At 38.4% G+C, this 24,740-nt stretch overlaps 1 protein-coding gene across 2 annotated transcripts in view; it reads left to right on the forward strand.

Moving 5' to 3' along the window:
• The window catches only part of LOC107095872 (cadherin-4-like), a 332,712-nt gene extending 316,564 nt beyond the window's left edge, over positions 1-16,148 (forward strand). For both annotated transcript variants that reach the window (XM_015392232.1, XM_015392233.1), the window contains exons 13-17: positions 6,753-6,989; positions 7,638-7,871; positions 7,985-8,124; positions 12,404-12,568; positions 14,559-16,148. In XM_015392232.1, coding sequence (XP_015247718.1) covers positions 6,753-6,989; positions 7,638-7,871; positions 7,985-8,124; positions 12,404-12,568; positions 14,559-14,765 — 983 coding nt within the window. In that variant the 3' untranslated portion in view covers positions 14,766-16,148. The remainder of the gene's footprint in view (positions 1-6,752; positions 6,990-7,637; positions 7,872-7,984; positions 8,125-12,403; positions 12,569-14,558) is intronic.
• The last annotated feature ends 8,592 nt before the right edge of the window (positions 16,149-24,740 follow it).

Raw genomic sequence — 24,740 nt, forward strand, 5'->3', positions numbered from 1 at the left:
GAATAGAATAGAATAGAATAGAATAGAATAGAATAGAATAGAATAGAATAGAATAGAATAGAATAGAATAGAATAGAATAGAATAGAATAGAAAATCCTTTCATTGTCCCACAATGGGGAAATTGTGGCGTTACAGCAAAACTATTTTTTGGAGCAAATTAAAGGAGCAACCTAGCAGAAAATCATTTTAGTTTTTGAAACTTTAACTTTTTCTAACAGTAATAAACATCAAGACTGGAGAGTGGCCGATTTGTACTTTCACACAATTTTATCAGATAAAAACCCACAAGATGTTTGAATATGAAAAAAAATTCATTGTTCAATCAAAACTACTCAAGAATGTGTGAAAGTATGATTTTAACGATTTTATCTGAGGGGGAAAGATATACTTTCTCACTCTATTCCAGCTATAATACCCTATGAAATGCATAACTTTCAGACACAATCTCATGATTTCATATTTATATAAGCAAATGCAAAACCAAATTAGAAATTGACTTTTGAATGTAAAATTAAATGAATATGAATTTTCATTAGATATCAGCTTTTCCTTAAACTTAAACAGCTGAAATACTGATCCAAGCACATGGACGAAGGAACAAACATTTAAACAGGCTGTCCTTATTTACCAAAACAAAACAATTCATTTTAAAGACAGCAGGATTGTCGTTAAAGGCCAAAACAGCTGCTATGTTAAGGCTGTAGAAAAGAGAAAGATTAGGAAATCTGTGCTGAGTTCTGTAAGGAAACAAGGCCTGGGTGAGCAACAGTAGTTAAAGATCACAGAATGTTTTTCAATGTGAAGAAAAATCCCTTCACAACAAATGCAGAGCACTCCACAGGAGGTAGACATGCCATTATCCAGGCTTACAGATAAAGCGAGCTCGTTTAGCATTGACAATAAAAAAGTGCCACTAAACTTTACCAAAAAAATATATAAAAAAAACTCCTGAAATGACTTAGAAAGTGTACATCATCTTCAAAACATAGTTATGCAGTGTGATAACTCCTATGGCATCCAAATGCATTGGGTGATGAATGTTTTGATCATAATGTGGCTGAATAAGATCATGGATCATAGAGGAAAAAGGTTATGCTTTAAACCCAGCTGCAGAGCACAAAATGGCACATGGTAGTAAAACTTGAAAATACTGCATCTCTCTTAAAAGTTTCATATTTATGTTCAGAAAATCAAAACCATACATTTTATGGATTCCCATAAACACAGACTGGATTATTATCAAACCTGTAATTCTTGAAATTTTGATTATTATAGCTTACATTACAATGGGCTGCTGTAGCTTTCCAGAGCCGGGTCCACCCGTACTTTTTTGCTCTCGGGTGCTTGATTTAGAAATAAATATCTGAAAAAGTAGTAAGCAATTAAATGTGAGATATGTAATCCAAAAAAGAATGTTACTCCATTAGAGATTTCTCAGTCCTCAAAATGAGCATCCCTGGATTAAGTTCTGGCCCATGGACCTTTGGCTTTGTTGCATGTCTCCAACATAAACATTTCCTTTCAAATAACTTTTAAAACAAATACCAATAGTGCTTTAAAAAATAAAAATAGAGATTACCCCTAAGAAAAATCATATGCCACCATTGAAGTCAACGGATTGACATAAATTAATTTAGTATGCAATTAAATGAGTATATGGCTCTCCATTGAACAAGAAGCATCATGGTCTTTAAAGCTTATAACTAACCCATCTGTTGAAAATTGAAACCAAAAAATAGTATGTAGCACCTGGAAACCTACATAGGCATGGCCATCGACCTAAAACTTAGAGGAAAAAGGAGGGCATTTTTCAACCAGCGGGTCTATGCTATGGATCGTGAGCCCACGTGCAAGAATATGTCAATAGGTTAAGCATGATCTGTGTTTTTATCCGAACTAACTCACAGAATGAAAAGAAGACAACATTGTTTAAAGAAAATAATGAGGATTCCACGTCAATTATAGATACTTTTTTTTTTTTTTTAAAGCATAGGTTTAGGTAATAAGCGCCTAAGCACTGTACCTGGAAATGAACACATCCCTAAACACCCTTACAGATATTTTAAAAAGGCTTTTTATCCAGTCGATTCTAGTGAGAAAAATATGCAAAAAAGTATGTTTCTTGACTCTAGGCTGCAGAGGCATACTTCATAAAATGTGTACCTATAATTGCAGTCATAGCTGGATCTACAGAGTACAGACTCAGGGGGTGCTGACCACAAATGCTTTTCAGATCTTTTCAAATGTTATTTTTCATAAATTGGACAACTGAACAATACTTTGTTTTAACTAAACACATAAAAGTCCCAATGACTCATTGCTTGTCGTCTCTTGTGGTTGTAATATATCAGTATGCATGAAGACTGTATGTTTTCCATGGATTTCATACAAACCTGAACATCCAGCATTTATGTCAGAAATGGAAAAAAAGCAACATTATCTACTGGTGAAAGTCCTTGGTGTCAACCTCACTGCAGATCTGTATGAAGACAAATAACTAAAGCACCACAAACCAAGGAACTCGTTCTCTGTTAAAGTGGGAGGGGCACCAGGTGTTTTCTTTTCTTCTCTGCTGAGAAATAAGGGATTTGACGCCCCGAGCTCAGCTTAAACTGCTGACTGCCTATTGATTCTGGACACCAGTGTCAACAAGGGGATATTTTCAACTTTGATTGAAATTCTCTTCACTTATTCTACTCAGGCGAAGCGTGAGAGGCAACAAAGCACCCAGCCAATCATAACTGACAAGACAGTCGATGGGCCTTGGGGTTTGGGGCAGTGGACCTTTGCTTACTTGATTCACCAAGCTACAGTGTGCAGTGGAGAGAAGTTCATGTACAACATTGATGAGATGCTGGAGTACGCTGTGCTGCACCTCATTGGGAATTTAGATCAGCCTGCTGACATAGTGGTCGGAAGAAGCTGTCAACAAAAAGTCAAGGCCACAACATATCACTGTTTGTTCAGCGGTGCAGCGTATGCACAATGCATTTTAAATGTACTGTAGTAATATGCATTTCACCTCTTATATTTTGTCATGTATCAACCTCAGACTTTGGCATCGTTTCACTGTTCTCCTTTGTACTAGTTTTACAGAAAGCAGTGTGCATGATTAGGGCATGGAATCAAAAAGACATAATCTTTGAAGGGTTAAGCAACTAAGACCTGGGATTTGTGTAATGCATTCATGTCCTGTTCATGTGAACTAATAGTATATAAAGCAACCAGTTCTTTTGGTTACAGCCGCTGGTCTTCCAGCTTATTGTTTATAAGATAAAGGTCTGTGCTTTCCCAAAACCTGAATATGGTTCAATTTTATATATCCCATTGCAGCTCTACTTGTACATTTGTAAAGAAAATTGACTAGAGCACCTTATACCTTATAAACATTGACTTTTTGAATCAAAGAAGTTTTTATTTCAAAGTTAAAATGCTGATTAAAATGTAGATTGCATGTTTATTACATAGGGTTAGGTTTTGCTGATGTTTGTGTTCATCATTTTTTTCCAGGGGCAGAATCTGAGGAGAAAAGTTGTAGATTTAAAAGGGAAATTTTGTCCATTCATGTTTATTAAATACGGCGTCTGGTGCTTAGTGATTTCTGGCTTTTTTATAATTTAAATGATGAAGTCCTAGATATTTTCAGCACCGGGACATGGATTAAATACAGGCAGGTCGATGCAAAGGGGAAGAACAGATTTAAAAGCAGATGCAGTTTGATGTGAAAATACAACGTCTTCTATGGAAAAGACACAAACATGGATTTTAGTGTTTGTTACTTGTGTATTTTGTTGTAATGGTGCCAGTACAGCAGCACTTGCATATCGAGCCAACATGTGATGTTAACACAGATATGGGCTTTAAGGTGATAACGAGCTGGACTATCCTGCTCCTCTTCAGCCTGGAGGGCATACATGTAGCATCCTGGACATCCAGGCAGAATTTTTCATCTGGATCAATGAGACAAGTGTGTTTAACTCTGCTTCAGTCCATCTTACCTCATCCTGGGTTCAGAGCAGACAGCACTGTACACGTAACTTACTTTTGTCCAGTTTTCACCCTGTACTGTATAGATTTAATCTGTTATATGTGGACCCACATGCAACCTATTGTTAGTATGTTTTCCTGAGTATGTGCAGTAAAATGAAACAATTATCTAATATCATGACCTTTTGGTGTCATTATGTTCTATGTGGACACATTCTGTATCTGGGTTTAAAATTAATGCTTGGCTTATATCACTTATTTTTACATGAACATGTGGTTTGTGGAGTTTCACTAAAAGGCAAAGTATTTGTCTATGCACATTGAAATGTGTTGGTGAACTGAATCTAACCCAGCTTTTAAATGTAGTAAAAATGCCTCTCTATAGTTTATCAAAACCGGTTCTGATTTGTGGTCATTCTTAAAGTTTCCCTCAACTAGTAGGTGATTTGTGGTAAAGTTGAAGAATTCTGAAGCAGCCTTACAGTTTTCATTTGTCTAGCTACTTTGTGTAATGTACCACCATCCCAACTGAAAAACATCCCTATACAATGATGCCAGAACCGCCATGACTTACAGTTGATGCAGTGCTCTCATGTTTGAAAGCCTCACCTTCAATCGTTCTCTTTTCTCCTGAAATGATTAAACTTCAGTGGTTCATCAGTAGTTCTCTAGTATCCTCACCATGTTTCTTTGTAATAAAGTAATATTTAGAGTTAGATGGTTGAAACTTAAAGGTATTGTGGATGATCTTTGCTAATTTTTGAAAATACCCACCCTCTTCAATTTAGAAAAAAATGCACATGCACAACCCTGTAACTGCTCCCAAGAGGAAACACCTATTAAACGAATGTTAGAGCATGCACAAGCCCATTTCTCCTTGTGCATGCTCAATTTTAAAGTTACTGTTTGCATCACTCATACAAGCTTATTTCCAAAAAAATAATTGCAATTTTTCCACTATGTCAGACTCACCACCGGGAAGAGACAATGGGGAAGAGCACATACTGTAGAACAGCCTTACTTAAACATATCACCAGAATGATTGACAAGACCGGTTATTATGATGATCCACCGGGAGAAAGAACATCCTCCACTATACCTTTAACCCTTTATAAGGCAAGTTACTGTTTTCAGATCACTTGCCCTTACTTATATTTAGGTTTATAAACTACAAAATTTAAGTGCTGGTATCAGCATTAAGGCCCTTAAGGTTATATTATACCAAAAAAAATTTGTTTCTTTTTCATGAATTTCTTATAAAAGCACATTTGTTATTTTTCTTAATATTTGGGCAAGTTGGTGTTTCGTTTTACTAAGTTCAATGTTCCAAAGGTAATACAGTTTGATTTTCAAAGTATTTCACTGAGTGCCCTATAAAGGGTTAAGCACAATTGTTTTGGCCAACAGGATTGTAACCTAAAACACATCAAAACTAGTTTTGAATGGTTACCACAACAACAATATTCTTCTTGAAAGATTATCACATTAACTCCATGAAAATGTTTAGAGTATATTTAAAAGAATGGTTTAATGAAGAAGGGCAGCAGATTTAAATTGGCTTTACCAATTTGACCAAAAAAAAAAATTCAGCCTGAATAATACCAGAGGCTTTTGTTGACTCTGGCAATCCTATAGGTGGCAAGCATCTATCTATTAGAGCTGAATTTCTGAGAAAAGCCATATTAGCTTTATCTGATCTTAATTACTCTCTGCCTTTACAGTAGATAGGGAGAGGCCATCCCACACCATCACATTTCCTCCACCAAAATCTGTTTGGCATTTGCAAAGAGGATTTGGTTCTTTATGGGAGCAACTTGTATACCCAACTCTCCTACTCAACACACCAAAGCATGGTCCTTACAAATGCCCCACTATGTAACTGGAAACAGAGTCTTGCCATCAGTTTGATATTTACTGGCAAGAAGTATTTTCACAACAGCAGAAAAAAACAATTCAGCAATCATAGATTTCATTACCCTTTATACTAAGATTGTATACACAGCATTTTTTTTTTTTCATTTCTCTGACTCCTGCAAACAAGTTGAAGCCAGGCCCTGCTTCTGACCCCTGGCCTGTACCAATCTGGTTACAGTTGGCTGTAAACACTCTTTTTTCCCATTTCATTTCATGAGTAAAATATTTACCTTCACAGTAGCATTCAGCCTGTCTTTGCTGCTTTGAAGTTTCACCAAATGGAAAGAAGCCAGAGGCTTTTATTCCTCAATTATAAGCAAAAATGTGTTCTTATACCATGAAAGAGCACTTTTTTTCTGTTACCATCAAAAACTGTAATAAACTGATCCTACTCTGACCGGGCGTTAAAAACCAGTTTATAATGATGAGCTATCTTTTAGAGGTTTGTCTTTATGCAAGGAACAGATAACATTTTTATGAGAGCATTGTCCCACTCCAGTATGTCTCACTGAGTATGAAAGTTCAAATTTTCAGGGCAATTATAAAGGCAAGGAGGGGAACATCTGCTTATTGTGTAAACCCATTTGTTCTGTGTTTGGATTCCCTGCATTTCGCTTTATTTTCACTCACAAGACAGACACAACACATTGTCTTCCCCATTGTTTCCTTCCTTGTGTGTTTTCTCAGTTCCACGAATGACTCAGCTACGACTATGCATCACAAAAGGATGCTTCTTTCTCAGTTTCCCATCATCACATGTGAACTATTCAGTCTCTACTCTGCATGCTTTTGGCTCACCATCTCCTCTTTGTTGATGTCTTTGCCTCTCCTGTCTTCTTCCTTCCCACAGGTTCGCCTCAGGCCAGTGGGACTGGTACCCTCCAAATTTACCTGATTGATGTCAATGACAATGCGCCTGTGCTAATACCGAAGGAGGCCCAAATTTGCGAGCGTGCCCGTCCCAACTCCAGAATCAACATCACAGCTTCGGATGCTGATGCCGAGCCTAATGTCGGGCCTTTTGTGTTTGAGCTGCCTTCGTTTCCTCCAAGCATCCGTCGCAACTGGACCATTTCCAGACTGAATGGTAATTAAATGCTGTACATTGTGTTTAAGACTACATCATTGTAAAATGGACCCTTGGGATATTCAGGCAAGCCAGAATGAAAGATGGACAGTCTAAATCCTCAGTAAATTGAAACCATAAGCCTGATGAGGGCAAGATCCCCTCTGCAAAATCTGGTCGTATTAATCTTTAAAACACAGGGGACAGCTCTAAGATGTGAGGGAGGGAAGTCCAGGTTTAACAAAATGTCTCAAAAAGCTCCCAGTGAGAAGCAAGGGTGCTATCCAGTGTTGACGTATGATCTATCATTTGTGACAAATGAGATCCATTCGTCTCTCGGTCCCCCGAGCAGCCGATCTGTCACCTAATCCAACAGGATGGATGTATCACAGCAACTGTCTTGAGGACAAATCTGATCACATACCTGAATCCGACTCCCAACGAGGCTCTTGTCTTCCACTGAGTGATAGATGCTGAAGGTTAGACACCATAGTTTTAGATGTTTATTTTTTTTCTGCCTTCAGTCATACATGTCAGAATGACTGTTTGTTTTAAAACAGTTTGAAGCAGTACACCCAAGCACATGATGTCAAGAAAAGGTTGTTTACAGCTGCTATTTGTTTTATTTAATCTTTCTATTCACCCATCTTTTCTGTCTGACATCTTTAGGTGACTACGCTCAGCTAAGGCTAAGGATCCCTTACCTGGAGGCCGGTGTGTATGGGATCCCAGTCATAGTGTCTGACTCGGGGAACCCTCCTCTGTCCAACCGCTCTCTGATCAGGATCAAAGTGTGTCCCTGTGACAACAATGGGGACTGTAGTGCAACAGGAGCCGTGGCAGCTGCTGGTCTCGGCACTGGAGCCATCATTGCCATCCTCATCTGCATCATCATACTGTTGAGTGAGTGGAAAAAATGCCAGCCGATGCAAGTTTCTAATGACAATCTGAGTTAATGACTGTGTTTAAATAAACTCAAGAGAATGTACAGTTTGGCTGTTCTTTTTGTACGGCAGGTATGGTTCTGCTGTTTGTGGTGTGGATGAAGCGCAGAGAGAAGGAACGACAAGCAAAGCCCCTGCTGATTGACCCTGAAGACGACGTTAGGGACAATATCCTGAAGTACGATGAAGAGGGAGGAGGAGAGGAAGACCAGGTATGTTAGATTACTACTTATTATAAGCCATAGATATATGTCTGTTAGTTCATGGGATGACTTGGGCAGCAAACGATTGGTTTGTTCTCAATGTTTTTTGTTAGAAGCAGGAATAAAACGGACATGAATAAAGATTTTAACAGAGCTTAACTGGCTAGACAACTGTGTCACAGCACCACAAAACCAAACTGTTGCTATCTTGGGATATACCAGGTCTGCAATGACCACCAATAGTGGTCCAAGGAAGAAACAGTGTTAATCATAGATTCACTGCTGCACATGGGAAAATAAACTGCAGTCATGTGGGTTTGTAGTTTTTTTCTTTACACACATGCAGAATCACACAAAGCACTGAGTTTTAATATTTTATTTACAATAGCAACAAGAATTTGAAAGCTGAGAACTATATATTTATATATATCCGCGCGCCGGACAGGATTTGTGAGAGGCAGCCCGGGCCACAGGCTGCTACTCTCTCTCTCTCTCCCTTCCATTCATTCTGCTAGCTAATCTGATTCGTTCAATTCCATTTCGAGAGCGAGATCATCTGTGGTAGCAGCACTAGACATCTTTCAGGCATGTGAGTGAAACTAGCAGCAGTTCAGTGGACAGGATGAATGAACGGTAGCCGGCGCACGCGGATGACGTCATACACACTCCGCTTTGTTTAAAAAATATATAAATATAAAAAATACAACCACGGATGTCTGGGGGACAGTGATTCGCCTACGTTATGATTGCTGGTGTACCATACAGAATAAATTATGAATAGTTTCGTTTGTGCCTTCAAGTCGTTGCCCATAGGAAGACGTTACTTGGATTACAAAACGGAATATCTCTAGAACAGCTCCAAATGAAACAAAACTAATATGGGTGAGTAGAACATGATGTAATAATGTAAAATCAAGGGGCCAATGTAAAAAAAAAAAAAGCGTTCCTCTTTAAGTTTACATTTCAATTGTGAAGGGAAAAAGAAAACAAGCCGGTCCTATGTGACAGAGTAATAAACAAAGTGTCCCCTTAAGTTAAAATTACAAATTTTTCCCACATATGATCTGCTTTTATCAATGCTCTTTTTGGACACAGCCGTACACATTTCCAACCTGTCACAGAAGAGCAGATTAAACAAATATGAACTGTTGTTGAATATCATAAAAAGCTGTTGCTGTAGGTCAGCATGCATGAACACACTTAGCCTTTATCTGCTTTGGTCTACATACCTATCGAAACAACTCTGAAAATCTAATAAAATGTTATAGAATAAATCTTACATAATGAGCCATTTAAAGAGTGTTTGAAAGATTCATGACCTTAATGACTGTCACAAAACAGCTTTCACATACAGAGATGTTTCACAGCAGTGGGCCCAAAGGCTTTTCAAATTATTTCATAAAGTGTCTTTGCTCTTATCTCTTGGAACTATGTAAAACCTTCAAACTTTTCACAAAAGCTTTGTCTTCTGGTGTAGGGCTAATTATAGCGCTGTTCTGTCTGTTTAAAGGTTTTGATCATGATCCATATTGGCAGTATTCCTGGTAGCTCAGCATGAACCAACAGCCATTTGGTTCTTAGAAGAAAAGGCACTGACAATCCTCAGATTCCTGCTGATTTCTTCAAGCAGAATAAACACCATGTTTTTGCTTCAAACAAACCTTATCTTATTAGTTCTGATTTGCCGTACAGGTTTAAAAAGACTCTTATGTAAAAGGAAAAAAAAATACTTTTGCTATTTTCAAGGTCAGCGCCGAGGTGCTGGCAAACAGCAGCTTGAAGAAATAAAATGAATGTGATAGAAGTGTAAAGATCCCACAATATGACAGTGAAAAAGAAATAAAGTCTAAAAACAACAAATCTTTTTTTATTTATTTATTTTTTTGTGTGTAAAATATTCAAAGAACGTTAAGTTTTCCATCTTTTCCTGCATTACAACCACAAATTAAGTTTTTGGGGAGATTTTACAAGAAGCACAACTAAATTAAAAAAACAATGTTTGCACTACCTCAGACTCACTTGAAAACTGAATGGGGAGAATCTCTGACTATGCATTCATGTCTTGTCACACAGAAAAAAATTTTAACACAAGTAATTTTTCCTAAAATAAGTGCATTTTTTCTTAAATTAAAATGTTTCTCATATTTCAAGTGCACATTATATCTTATTCTAAGGATAGGACATACTCATCCCACTGGCAGAACACATTTACCTACTCAATGAGTAAATAGACGTATTTTAAGAATATTTACTCATGCTTTGATCATCTTTGTATTGAAGATCCCTAAATAGTGGATTTTTGTTAGTACCCTGATGGCTTAATGGGTACAGTAGACGCCCTACGTACAGAAGCTGTTAGTCCGTAGGGCAGCAGTCCTTGCTGATTTGTCTTCTGGCTCCAGACCCTTTTCTGTATATTTTTACTCTCCTGTCAATCTAATACACATAATGTTTTGAGTTTAGATTAAGTTCGGAGTCATCTGACCAGAGTTACATCTTCCACGTACATGCTGTATGTGAAAGATGGCCAATTTTAAACAGGATATGACAAGACTGTCAATCATCAAGCTTCCTGTCTGCTGAAAAAAAACTTCCCCACAAAAAGATGCTGCCACTTTCATATTCTGCCATGAGGATGATATGTTCAGGGTTAGTTTATTGCCACACTTAGGGCCTGATATTCAGGAGATTTCCATCTTGAAAACAGATGCAATGAGGTTTGCGTGTGTAGAGCAGATCTTCAGAGAAGGTGCAGAGTAATATGAGTGTGCAATTTAGCAGTACGTATACACACAACTTGCATGTGTGCCTTCAGCAACATGCAGATCAACAGAGACAGCAGGCGGGGGTTGCTACCTTGATTTACTTTTGCCAATAACACTTTGAGATAGGCAATAATGTACACCATAAATATTAAAATGATACAATTTTTTAAGATATTGTTATTATTGGAATCTCATGTTTCTTTTAAGAGCAAATTCCTATAGGACACAAAATTGGTGCTTGTTAATCACCATCACGACCATTTATCACTCGTACAATAAAATTGCATGTGTAATTTAGCGGCTCTTATGTGTAATCTATAAATATGAGGCCCTTAGCGTTTTGCATGTAGAACACCAAGTGTAATTTTAGTGAACTGATCAGAGTTCCATCTTCTGTTGGTTGTTTTTGTCAACTCTGAATGGGGCTTCTTGTGGTTTTCTTACAACAGTGGATTTTATCTTGCCAGTGTGTGTCAAACAGTTATCTTTTGAACAGACTCTGAAGTGAAGGACTTAATAATATAAAATTACTTGAAAAAGTAGCTAATAATAGCTACTGATAAGGGGGTGCGGTGGCGGTGTCACTGGCAAAGCTTCACAACTATTGGCCAAGACTAGCAAAATTTAGACGAGGTAGCTTGCCGCTTGTAAACATTTAATGGCACACAAATTCATATTACTAGCTACTTATTCTAGCAATTTTATATTATTAAGTCCTTCATTTATTTGTATGCATTTTTTAATATGGCAGCATTGGTCCTCCATAGGGAGATCCAAAATTTTTGTCTTCTCTGGTGTTCTTGATGCTCAGCGATGTTCTCCACAAAAAACACCCGAGTAAAGATGGAGCAATACAAATGTAAACTTTTTAAAATACGTTTCAATGAACAGGGCATTACGCTGCCGTGCGTTATGCATAAGTTAGGCTGTCACTGGACGTACTGTAAGTTCTTGACTTGTTGTGAATACTCTATGTATACACTCAAATTAAAAAATCAGCATATGCCGGCGTTTTAGGAGATTCTGGGATGTCAGGTATACGCTGGCTAAATCGTCAAGGTGTGAAAGGAGCTTTAAACATAAATCACAGTTACTGTAGAAGCTAGTTCCAGTGCTTAGTTTAAGGTGGACACCTATACATATAAATGCTATTTTGATTCTCACTTATTTCCAACACCTACACATGCCAAAATCAACAGATGGTTTTCGTCCTCATAGGCCTGTTTTCACTGACATACCTGGAAAGAGATATAATGGGCATATTTATAAATCATACATTGAATGACAACCTCTTTTTTTTTATTTATTGGTCTAGGAAAGAACATTTCAATAGCAAACAACCCACATAGAAACCAAATGATTTAAAACCATCTGCATTAATTTCAATGTAATCTCTACATAGATATTAAAATGGTTATTAAATCAATGCGCTCTGTTTTTATTTTTCGGATTTTTTTGAAGGTTCTAAACCTCATTCCAATTATTAATCTGCATTTTTCTCTCTCTCTGGTTGCTTCATCCAGGACTATGATCTGAGCCAGCTGCAGCAGCCAGAGTCTCTGGACCACATCATAAACAAACCTACAGGGGTGCGCCGGGTCGATGAGAGGCCTGTGATTGCTGAGTCACAATACCCAGTCAGACCCACTGTACCCCACCCAGGGGACATAGGAGACTTCATTAACGATGTAGGTTTATAGTGAATGTTTCCCTGCAAGTTTGCTTTAGAATGACTTGAGAGTTATAAGCATCATTTCCTAAAGATACAGTATATGTCAGGTTTGGTGGATGTTTGTTGAGGACCCAGATGCAGAGACGGAGAGTCAGAGATGATTTCTTGCAGATTTAATAAAGATGTTGATAATACAGAGGCAATTATCCAGAAGAAAGGAACTCAGGAATCAATAACTTGTAGATGCCCATTGAAAGTAACATATTATGGAATAAAGTAATGAAGAGAATCCAGCAATGAGGAAGTGCAGAGGAGGGTTATTTATGGGAGATAGAACAAAGACTGGGGTAATTAGCTAACTGGGAGCAGGTGTGGATAGAAGTAATTAGAAGGGAGCTAGGGGAAAGGAAACTGGCAAAAGGGGGCAACAGAGAGTAACTCAAAAAATACAACACTGCTTGGATGTGACAAGAAAGCAACTAGAATGACACAAAATGAATAATAAAACAATGAGCAAGAAAACACAGAATGACAAATCATTGCTGAAGTCCACAAAGGGAAGAATCAACACAGCATATGGTGGGCACTCAACGTTTTATGGTGGACTCTTGATTTTTGCTACAAATAATTGTCTTATTAAGTATTTTATGACTTTAAGCAATAGTTTTCTTTGGTTGTGAGAAGAATCTGCATGCAAGCATCAGTCCTGGTAGAAAGGTTTTTTTTCCCTCCATGGATGAGTGTCTGCCTCTCAGTCAGTTTTCAGTCTATGAAGTATCATTAAAAAACTTCCCAGTGGGTGAGCCACACAAGAAGAGCGTATTGTAAAGTCTATAATAACTCAAGCTGCTTTTCCACCTATATGGTTATATTGTTAGTGGAAAAACACCAATTTTTTTCCCAGAAGAAAATGCTTCCAGGTTTTGTTTTATGAGCAGAAAATGGTTCTTACTCTGGGGTTCTTATGCAGTTGGGTGTTTAAATTTAGTATTTTCTTTTTCGTTTGTTCTTTCTTTCTTCCTTTCTTTCTTTCTTCCTTTCTTTCTTTTGTTTGTTTGTTCGTCCTTGCTTCCTTCCTTCCTTCCTTCCTTCCTTCCTTCCTTCTTTCCCTCACATTGGTTTTAGCAAGTCTCATTTTAATTTTTAAGTGCATTTTTGTATGTAAACTTTAAATAATGGCTTAATGGACTGAGTGATTTTAGAGATTTGAGTCTAGAGAAGTATGTAAGTTTGACATGAAGAAAATGTCGGAAACCCTGTGGATAGAAAACCCGGAATGCCTCAACAGGAACCATAAGTATCTTTGAAAAACACTTTAAAGTGGAATTAAAGTGCTTTTAGGCTGTTGCTATGTGTTGTTTGAAAGCACATATGCAGCCAGGAGGATAGAAGTCAGCCCGCCTCTGCTACGCCCCTGACTCGTGGGAGTCACAGGCCCATGCTGGTTCTAAGGGTCGAGGAAGTATGATTGAAAATTTGCAAATTTTTAAATATTGTTTTTGCAACTAGACAGCTGCAGAATTTAAAAGCCTAAACAACACCTAGAAATAATTTCAGACCAAAGCGCAGGTGAAAAAAATAATAAATTATTTTTGTCATCTAACAGCTGCAGCGCTTTACTGAGCTTTCGTGGGGAGAATCTGGACTCACAGTTTCTGCGCATTTATTACATCGATGGTGCAATAGACACGTTGTCACGCACTGCCAGCTATATCTTAGAAAGGTCACAGCTATATCGAATTACTCTATTTTTCTGATTTAAAAAAGGACCAAAGGGAAGTTAGACTCTCCTAATATGAATGGGTTTGTGATAGAAATGTTTCCTAAAATGCTCCATGGTGTGGAATAAATAAATGCTTCGATACACAGTAGTTTCCTGAACCAAAACTCAAAACTTTTGATTGACCAGAGAAAGATTCCTAATGATTGAATCAAGCTTTTTTTTTTTTAAACAGGTTTTGATCTTACATAATTCATTACATTATTCCTTTCCTTTCTGTATTTAGGGCCTGAGGGCAGCTGACAACGATCCCACTGCCCCTCCATATGACTCCCTGCTGGTGTTCGACTATGAGGGCAGCGGCTCTACTGCAGGTTCTGTCAGCTCGCTCAACTCCACCAGCTCAGAGGATCAGGACTACGACTACCTCAACGACTGGGGTCCTCGCTTTAAGAAGCTGGCAGACCTCTACGGGGGAGGAGAGGACGACTGAGCGCAGAACGCAGGCAGTGCGGGGCCGGGGGCTGTGGCAGGGGTCAGGAGAGTTGGGATAGAATGAAAGGATGTAAAACACAGGCAGTGTCTGACAACATGAGGAGACCTAAGAGGAATGGACCCTTTCCACGGGCTGCAGTAGTTGGTCGAGCCCGCAGACAAGAACTCTGCTGCAATGCAACTGTATTCTGGCTTTATGGTTTTAGTGCCGAGTTTGTAGTGTGACATTTTGATTTTTTTTTTTTCTTCTTTTTTTCTGCTCTCTCGCCGCGCTGGACCTGGATTCCTCCAGGGACGAATCAAGGTGTCCGCGAGACACAAAAGTAGTGAATTTGTGCTTTGATTGATTGTTAAAACAAAACTATCTCCTGCTTTAGTCTGACACTGAAGAGAATGTTTTTATTTAGGGAGGGGAGGGGGAGGGGCACTCACAGACTCTCTCTTTAACTCTGTCAACTTGAATTTCCTTAGAACAGAAGCACTGTCATTTTATAAAGTGCCTTTTGTGGTGTGTTTTTGTACCAGACTCCTGCTATCTCAGGATTGGTTGCTGTTCGCGCAGTACAACGGGGACGCGATCTGTCGTTTCCCCGTCGCCCCTCCTGCGCTCCTCAAACCAGCCCTGCCCGTCTGTTTCCTCCTCACCCATTCGCAGAACATGCAAACGGCCCCAGCAGCCTGTCCCAGGAGGGGAAGATGCATCACAGGGCGGACTATCTGGACTACCAGATTTCATAACCCATTGAATTAAAAAAGTTGTAAAAGGAGGGTTGGATCCCCTCTTCTGCAAGAGCCTGCTCAGTTCACTAGCATCCCTTCAACACAGCAACATTTTTATACACATCGGGGTTTTATAATTTATTGGAGAATGCCTGCCTTTCTTCTGTGGACTCAGGAGGTTTAGCAGCCTTTGTGTTGAGACGCTTGCCTGCCCCTTGTATGGTTTTGTGTTGCTAACTCCACGGTGTAAAGCTTAACGTAGGCATGATTCGATTAGTCGGACATCGTTAATCGAGGGGAACTCATTTGACTCGGAAATAAAGACGCCTCAGAACGATTCTTCTGGTCGCCTTGAACATTCCTGTTTGTTTTTTTTTCCTATTTTTTTTTTTTTTAGACCAACAAAATATTTAAAGGTGCATGTTTTTTTCTTTGGTTTTTGTTTTATTTTTTGTTTTTTTCCTCAAATGTTTTACTCAAAGCACTTGTTACTCTGTGGTGAGAATGTGAAAATAGTCAGCAGAAACTATATGAATATACTCTGTATAAAGACACTGAGAAAATAAAAAATACTGTAAAGTACATATTTTTCAAGTATCAATGACATATAGCAGGGAAAATAAGTATTAACGCTGGTCAAAAAGATATCAGTAATTTAATTTATAATGGACACATGAGCTTCAAATTAGTCAAGATGTTGGTAACAATCCAAGCAGTTAAAACATACAAAGAAAACAAAACAAATTTCCGCTGTAAAAAGCAGAAGCTGTCTTTTTTCCAAGAAAATAAATAGGAAGATCTTGTGTTAGGTGAAAGCAAATAGCTCTGTTTAGACCTTTTCATGTATTGTTGGTTAAAATAGTTATTGGCTTATCTCTGAACTGATGAATGTTGGGTACATCTACTTAAAGAGGCAAACAGTAATAACTAGTGTTGCGCCAATGCCATTTTTTGGCCCCGATACTGATACCCGATACCTGGCTGAGCAGTATACCATCTGAAATTTATGTGTGTGTATATCTGAAGAACTGCATACTACTTCGATGTAAAATAATTGCCATCATGGTTTTGTCAAGCTGCTGCCTACCTTTGTGAAGCAGGAAAAAATACTAATACAAAGTGAATCCAGTAGAACTTTTTATTGCCTACCTGGAAGTGGTGACAATAGGTGAATAATCTTTTGGCTCTCAAAAGGGTATCGGTGCCCTATTTTTTGGTACTCGCAGATACCGATAGCTGGATCGTGGCCCCGCCCGATACTGGTATTGGTATTGGTGCAACACTAGTAATAACCACACACTATTCAAGATTTTAAGAAAATAGAATGAAAAAATAACTAAAAGAGTTGCCCACATGCAAGACACCATTCCGAGATTTATTCCAAAGGACTTGGGATTGGTGCATTAAATTCTTCTTGACCAAAACTGTAAGTAATGCACTTAAATACAATGGTCTGTAAGTGTTTGCACTTAGTGCTGAACAAAAATCATGTTCATTCTCCTTTAAAGTTTGTAGCAAAACATTTAGAAAAGCCCCTAGAGTGTAGTCTTGTCAGATAAGCCAAAATGAAACTCTTTTGATTCTTTTACAACACATTTGTATGAGGAAAATATAGGTGAAATTATTATGGTATGAAACTTTCTTTCAGCATTCGGGTTCTTTGTAAAAAAAATTTAAGAAGAAAAGAAAGTCATTTATTTATTTATTTTTTTTTTTTTTGTAGAAAGGCATCCGTCCAAGACACTCTGCCATGATAACTCTCAGCGGGTTTCAGAGAAGAAAAATAATTCTATTGATAGGTCCACAAGGAACTACTGTAGTCAGTAACTTGAATAGAATCTGTTTTTCTAAAAAGTAAATCAAATAAAAACAAAGAAAATTTCTCCAATTGTTTCAAGACAGAATAATAGGTTGATTCTGAGTAATGCAAATAAAAAGGTCTTAAAGCAAAAAAAAAAAAGAGCTATTTTACACTTTCTACGAGTTCTCCAAGATTGACTAATTTGTGCTGGCTTCTTTGTATGTGTATATTTCTATTGTAATATCCATTTGAACAGTCTAATTACAGACCTATTTACTTATTATCTATTCCATAATACTTATATTCCCTGCTGTAAAGGTTGTTGCTCTCCGTCTCAAGCTCCTCAGTGGGCTTCGTTGGCCCGTTCATTTGTAAAAATGTGGATCTTCTGTTGAAAATGCATTTTTTTTTCAAGATGCTTGTTTTTAAATTTTCTGCTTCAGTTCTGCTAACTTTTTTCATTTCACATCTTTTCTATAAGAAACATGCCCTATCGTCTGCCTCTTACAGACGCTCTCCCTCGGTTGACTTCTTGCCTTGGGACGACTCATTAGCCATGCCTGCTGATATTATATTATTCAAGGTACTGGAGTTCTTTTATTTATTCATCTCGATACTGGATGTGTGCTTCAGGAAATAAACAACACATGTTTTGAAAATGTGCCCACCCAACCCCCTTTTTTTTTTAAGATTTCCTTCACGCATCACCCTCAGGGTGGGTACTAAATTATGTATAATGGCCTTGTTTATTCAACACTGGTCATTTCTAATAGTGTTGCTCAAACTTGGATTTCCTGTGAGAATATAAAATCGTCTTTCAATAGTTTTTTTATTCCCTCTCTTCCTGCAATGCTGGCCACATTATTGACACCTCTGGTAAGGATGTGGAAAATTAATCTTCTGTGGCAGCAGTATAAAATCACACTGAAACAAGAAAAAAACAAACTTTGGATCCAATTTGACTACAGGTTTATTGTGGGCAAAAAGAAAACCTGTTTGAAAGTAGCTGCTTTTTAACAAGGTTTTGGCACTCCACTGTAGATGGATGTATCTTCTTGGTTATATTTGAATCATTAAATACATATCTAGCTGAAATTTCATTACAAAGGTTTAGAAATGGTGAAGAAAAAGGCCAGAATAACGTTGCATACAGAAATGAGCTAAATTAGAACTGAAAATGTCCATCCCTGGGGGTTTGTTTGAGTTCAGCAAGCTGTGAAGGAACATGCTGCTGCTGACTGTTCTGCTCCACAGACTGTTTAGTCTTTTCCAGAATCTAGAAGCAAGAACAGTGTTTGGTTTGGGGTGTCCTTGGTAATATTATGGACTTGAGGCAGCATACTTTTTACCAACTTCAATAATTTCTTCCCTTCTCCTAACCACTCTCTGAAGGGTTCTGTATTCAGAGACATGGCAGGCTCCCAACCAGACAGAGTTACAGGTGCTCAGGTTGTTCTCTATGGTTCTCCTGTGGAAGGTGGTGAGAACAGAAGACGGACAGATGCCCCTTTTTCACCCAGCACAGTAAAATTACTTATTAAATGAGCTTTCTTTGCCAGAACTTCCTCCTGATGATGGGTTAAGGTCAGGGTGTCAGTTATATACCTTCCTCAGAAGCTCTGAGGTGCTGACCCTCTCCACTGCTGCACTGTCAATTAGAAGATGTGTGTGACAGAGATTGCTTCTCATGAAGTGAACAATGATCTTCTTGATCTTTTTAACATTCAGGTATGAGGCTGCTTGTTTTGCACCTCCTCTCTGTAGGGCGTCTCATCATCACCTTAAATAAAATCCACTACTGTTTTCCACAAATCTTACAAAGTAGTTTGCAGCAGACCTGAGGGAGCAACCATGTGTCATCAGGGTGAACAGTAGTGGGCCGTGGAAACAGCCTTGAGGGAACCAGGTGCTCAGACAGAGGAGATTGGGGGAGTTCTAGTCTGACTATGTCAAGGATGTCAAGGGCTGCCGATGCCAAAGGCTGGACAACGAATGCTAAGATGAAGTTCAGGGATAGTATCTGTGTGTGAGTTCTCTTTTCTCCCTGATGTTGCAAGCACAGGTGAATGACAGAGAGGATGGGATGATTCCTTTATAAAGTGGTTCACTTTCTGAATTTCTACACATACACTCCTCACTGACGTGCAGAAAGCAGCAGATGACCAAGAAACTAACACAAAAAATAATTAGATATAGATTTTTTTAAAGTCATATCTAAACCCTAATAAGTTCAGGGACGATGAGCTTGGAAATGCTGCCACTTTATTATCTCCTTGCATCTTTATACACAACAGAGTTTAAAGGTAGAAGACTATGAATTCATCTAACCCAGCCTCATGATAAACCAAGGATTTGCACTGGTTTGATTAATGTTTTTTTTTTCATCAGTGCACTGCAGCTGTAAAGCTCACTAAGTTGATCTGCAGTGTTTGCAATGTTAATGCATTTAATAAGAAACGTGAAATACGACCTTAAGTATTGCAACAACTAAAATACCCGTAAAGGCATTGCTTCACTTAGCATATAAGCTTTTTATAGCAACAATTACCAAGACCTGTTATTACTGGTTGTGACAGTAGAAAACATTGAAAACTATCCCAAAAAAAAGATGAACTGAGCAGATATTTTATATCCCCTTTTACCAGATAAAACACACTTTATACCCTCCAACCATCTCCACATCCTCCGATCAGCGGGCTGCTTTGCTTTGCAGCCGAAGTGGGTGGCCATGCATTCTATCAACATTTCTAAGGCTTTTGAAAGAGAAACAGGCCCAAAGCGTCACACATCCTCCGCAATAATTAATAGTGGGCTGGAGGTGCTCTGTTCACAAAGTTATTCTTTTTTTTTTTTTTTTTTCGCCAGAATCACCTGCAGTGATTAGTTATTAAAAAGAAAAATCATGAGCTCAAGGACATTTGTTCACTCGTGTATATTTATCCTTTTTTTTGTGTGGTTTTTTTTTTTTCATTTTATGTTTATTTCTTATCTTCGTAAACACTTGAGTTATTCTGTTGCTGTTTCTTTTGTTCTTAGTTGTTTAGCTCTTTGCACTCTTGGTACCAACTTGTTTTGCTTAGATTTTGATCCTTCCATGGCTGCTCCTGTCATATCCTCTACCTTTAGTTTGCACTGTTGCCTTCTCCGGTGCCAGGTCTCAGTGTAACTACAGGTACCTGTTTCCTAACCTAGTTATCACACCTCAGTCTTTACAGTTATTTGTCAGATTCTAACATCTAAATGTCTCACCAGAAATTTTCCAGCTAGTGTTTCTCTGCCTGACCTAATTTCCTAAAGTTCAAGTTTTTATAGCCATAACAGTTGCAAAACAACATATGTAACAGTATGAATTAGGAATGCAAAATCATTCAAAGTTCATATTGTGTGAGAAGACAGACCAGCAATCACATTTGGCCATTTAGGCCCCTTCCACACAAAGTCAAAACGAACACGAAATGCTAATATTTTCCAGAACGTTTGTCGTAAAGACGGAGACGTAAAATAAATGTGATCGTCCACACGAATACATGAAAACGCTGCAAAATGTATGCCAGGCCTGTAAGTGGCGCTGTCGTGCCAAAGCAAAAATAGGCGACGAAATGTTGGGAATGCGCACTAAAATTTATACATGTTTGCCCTGCGGGTCCATTTTCGTGGTTCAGTCAAATTGAGGTGCTGAACTATGTCGTCTTTATTGCTCTGTTCTTCCTGGAGATATTCCAGAAGAAGAAGATTCTGTTGTAAGCCCAACAGCAGGGTGAGTAGCATGAGCAGCAACCATTCAACACAGTACGGCGCCATTGTTGTTGTGATACTGTGTCGCGCATGCGTGTTTAGAGGTGACGCTATGAGGCATGCGTGTAAAAAAAAAAAAATGCGGTTAGAGCTTAAAGATGGAAACGCGAAAACGGCGTTTCAGAATCTTCCCACTCTGAAGGCTGAATAAAAAAAAGATCGTTTACAGACCCCCGAAACGCCGGCTTCGTATGGATGAGAGGCTGGTTTGGTGAAAAATTTGTGCGTTTAGGCCAGGGTTCGGCTTCATGTGGACGGGGCCTTAGTGTACTTGCAAAATGTGACAGGGTGTAATGGTGCACAGGATCTGCTTCAGCTGTTCATGTTAAGGCTTATTCAACAACGGGGTTAAGCTACCTTTTCTTTTATAAAGCTTGTTTGGCTGTTGCACCTGTGTATTATAAAAAAAAAAAAAAAACAGTTTGTGATTATGCTGCCTCAATAAAAGACAATTTAATTTTAAAACGTTTAAACAACAAGTCTTTGTTAGATTTTAAAGATCAGCAATTTAATACTCTAAACTTGCTTGCTTTTCCTCTCTCTCTAATTTCCTGGTGCAGTAGTTGTACTTTCTTTTTTATTTTTCATTGTCTAATAACATATTTAGAAAAGGAACAGACTCCCTTTGGGAATCATCCTCTTAATCCTTGACTCCTTTGTTTGGATGTAGCTTAATTTTCTAATGAAACACCTTTTATTGGTGCTTTTACTGCATCGCTGAGGGAGGGCCGGCGGCGCACTGCAGGCATGCAGGTCAGGAAGTGTGCTTGTGTCCGTTCCTGTGATTTCAATTAGTCAGCTGAAACGCCCCAAAAAACCCGCTGGGGACTTAAAGGGATTTAATCCTCTCCGGCTGTGTGTCTATCAATTAGCCACACCATTAATCCCCACAGCGTAATCTCATTAGATAGAACGCCTTTAATGAGACACCCGGAGAGAAAGCAGCAGAGGAAGGCAGGAAGACGGAGAGAGGGAGAAAAGGGAGGCTGTGGCTTGATGCAGGTATAGGCCGTGTGGAGAGGTGATTAGTGGGATGGGGGAGAGGGGTCAGCAGGGGAAGGCAGAAGCGAACACAGCAGGAGCAATGCATAACATTTAGAGAGTGCTTTGGAGAAAAAGTTCACATAGAGGAAGGACACAGAGATATTTCTATGTCCGCTGAGGGTATAGACCTGAGCAATGAAAAGGCTAAAAAGGAAGGCAGGTGTGAACAGGATCGAATGAAAAAACAGGGAGTTGTTAATGAGGGGGTAATATAATTCCCCGAGTGTCCCGGTGATGAGTAATAAACCTAACTTAACTTTTATGGTAGTAAAATAATGAACTCTGCTGCAGAATTGTGGACCTGTGTTAATAGGAGCACCATCAGTGGAGGTTGGATCCACGGCTCTGAAATTATAATCAAACCGGTAGGAAGTCATTTCAGTCATAAGCTGTCAGCAGAAAAGAATATTAAGTTCAAGGACGGGCAATCTTTGATAGGCTTAGGTGAAAAATCCTTTCCTCATGGCGGAAAGGAAACTGAAGTTACCCTCCCCATCTTGATAAAATGCGTATCCTGATGGAGAGCTTTGCTGCTGGCTTGAAGCCAGCTCCTTGCTTGTTGTAAATAAAGTTCTCTTCTTCAAACATGTCCTAGCCTGGCCTCTTTTTCCCCCCATTTCCTTTACATAACACCTCTCCGTCTCCTGGGTTGATGTTTGGAACAGTTCAATTTGAAATACACCACGGCTGTGATATTTGGTGGGACGCTGGCCTCCTGGTCAACTGTTGGTGGTTTTAGTGTTTATGCTGTTATTCCACAGACCAACAGCCTGGACAGACAGGCTCTGCTGGCTGTTTTCCTCTTTTTTTTTTTTTTGCTGACACTGCTCTCAGCCTTCTGCTATTTTGGGAGTCTGTCTACAATGAGATCAAAGCACTAGGGTGGATTTCATGTCCCTCCTGGAGAAAATATCTGCAGCTTGACAAATAGTTATATGTGATGTGGACACCTGATGCAGTGGAGATAATCTGTTCCCTAAACATGTTAGGGTATCAGTTAAATTACATTTTTTTTATGTTAAAACTGTACATTTAAATATATTTGAGTGGGTTTTATGTGACAAACTCAAAGTGGTGCATGCTTTAAGGGGACCTTTTAAGCTACCTCATCATAGTAACTCAACAACAGCAGTGATAAACGATGCAATAATGACAAAGAATATAGCAATGTAACATATCAAATTAAACTCCAGAATCTAGGCTATAAGCCAGCACAAATAGTTTTAAAATGTGCAAAACGAAACTAAAGTTATAGCAACATGAGTTAAAATATTTAAAACATAAATACTATGCACAATAGCAACCTACAAACATGTCTGTCTCCACAGCCCCAACCCTGCATAGATCCAGCACAAAATATATATTAAATAACTCCTCATAAATGAGTTATGTTTTTCATTTTCGTCTTCACCAAAGCATTGCAGAGATACAACCCAATAAACAGCCACAGATGAAACCACTTAGCCAGAAATCAGTGTAAGAAATATTTCTTAGCTTTCCTGTTTCTCCATGAAAACTATATTTTATAGAGCAATCTCTATCGTAGTACAAAAAACACTTTGGGTGTAACCCCATGCCTTTAGGACCCAGAAGAAGCCTTTACAAGGCACCAATCCAGGTGCCTGACCATGCTTTGGGCTGCAACTGCTTTGCTGAAACTACTATCAATGTTATCGTCCTCGTTTTAGATACATTCTACCGGTTCTAAGGTTTTGATTGGTGTCTCATTCACCAAAATCAACCAATCCGTTGCAGTGTTATGGTCCCGTATAACCACACAGAGCCAAGTACGTAAAACTATGAGAGCACCAAGTAGACAGAAAAAAGTAGAAGGTGCAAAAATTACTGTGAAGCTGGTTTTATTATTATTATAATTATTATTATTCAATATAAAAAAACTGGGGGAAAAACGGGTCAAAGAACTGTTTTTGTGTTTTCTATATGTTATTCATAAATTCATATTGTTTAGAGTAAGTTAATCTGGTCAGTTTTTATTGGAAATTCAGCTGCTTAGCGGGTTTTTGGTTTGTAAGGAAAAGGGTTTTCCTTTTCTTCAAAAATAGCACATTGTGGGGGGCAGCTAGTCCTTGTGTTGCCCGATGCCAGGACCCCATGAGGGGATTTGCTGTTCTAGGGTAATGGGTCGTGTTTAGTTCAAAGGTGTGAATTAAGTTTAGATTGGGGTTAGGGTTAGTTATGAAGCCGTAATGGAAGTCAATGGAAAGGCCCAGCAAAGATTGACAGACATGTTTGTGTGTGGTTAAATTTTGTATTATTTGTCCAAAATCTTTGGATTGAATTATACTTATAACAAAACAAAATAACAAAATCTAAAGCTTTTTACATGAGAAAATGAAGATAGTGCCAACTGTGATGTTTAAAGTGTTTGTTTTTTTTGGTGAGATTTTTTTTACATTTTGATTGACTGATTGATTGATTGATTGATTGATTGATTGATTGATTGATTGATTGATTGATTGATTGATTGATTGATTGATTGACTTTATTGATCTCACAGTGGAGAAATGTACATAAATGTATTTTTTGTGTGTCATCTTCATTTACTCTTTATCAGTAGCATATGTACTAACATTTACAGATGTGCATAAATCT

Source organism: Cyprinodon variegatus, unplaced genomic scaffold (genome assembly GCF_000732505.1).
Source record: "Cyprinodon variegatus isolate N-32 unplaced genomic scaffold, C_variegatus-1.0 Scaffold580, whole genome shotgun sequence".
NCBI classification, from domain to species: Eukaryota; Metazoa; Chordata; class Actinopteri; order Cyprinodontiformes; family Cyprinodontidae; genus Cyprinodon; species Cyprinodon variegatus.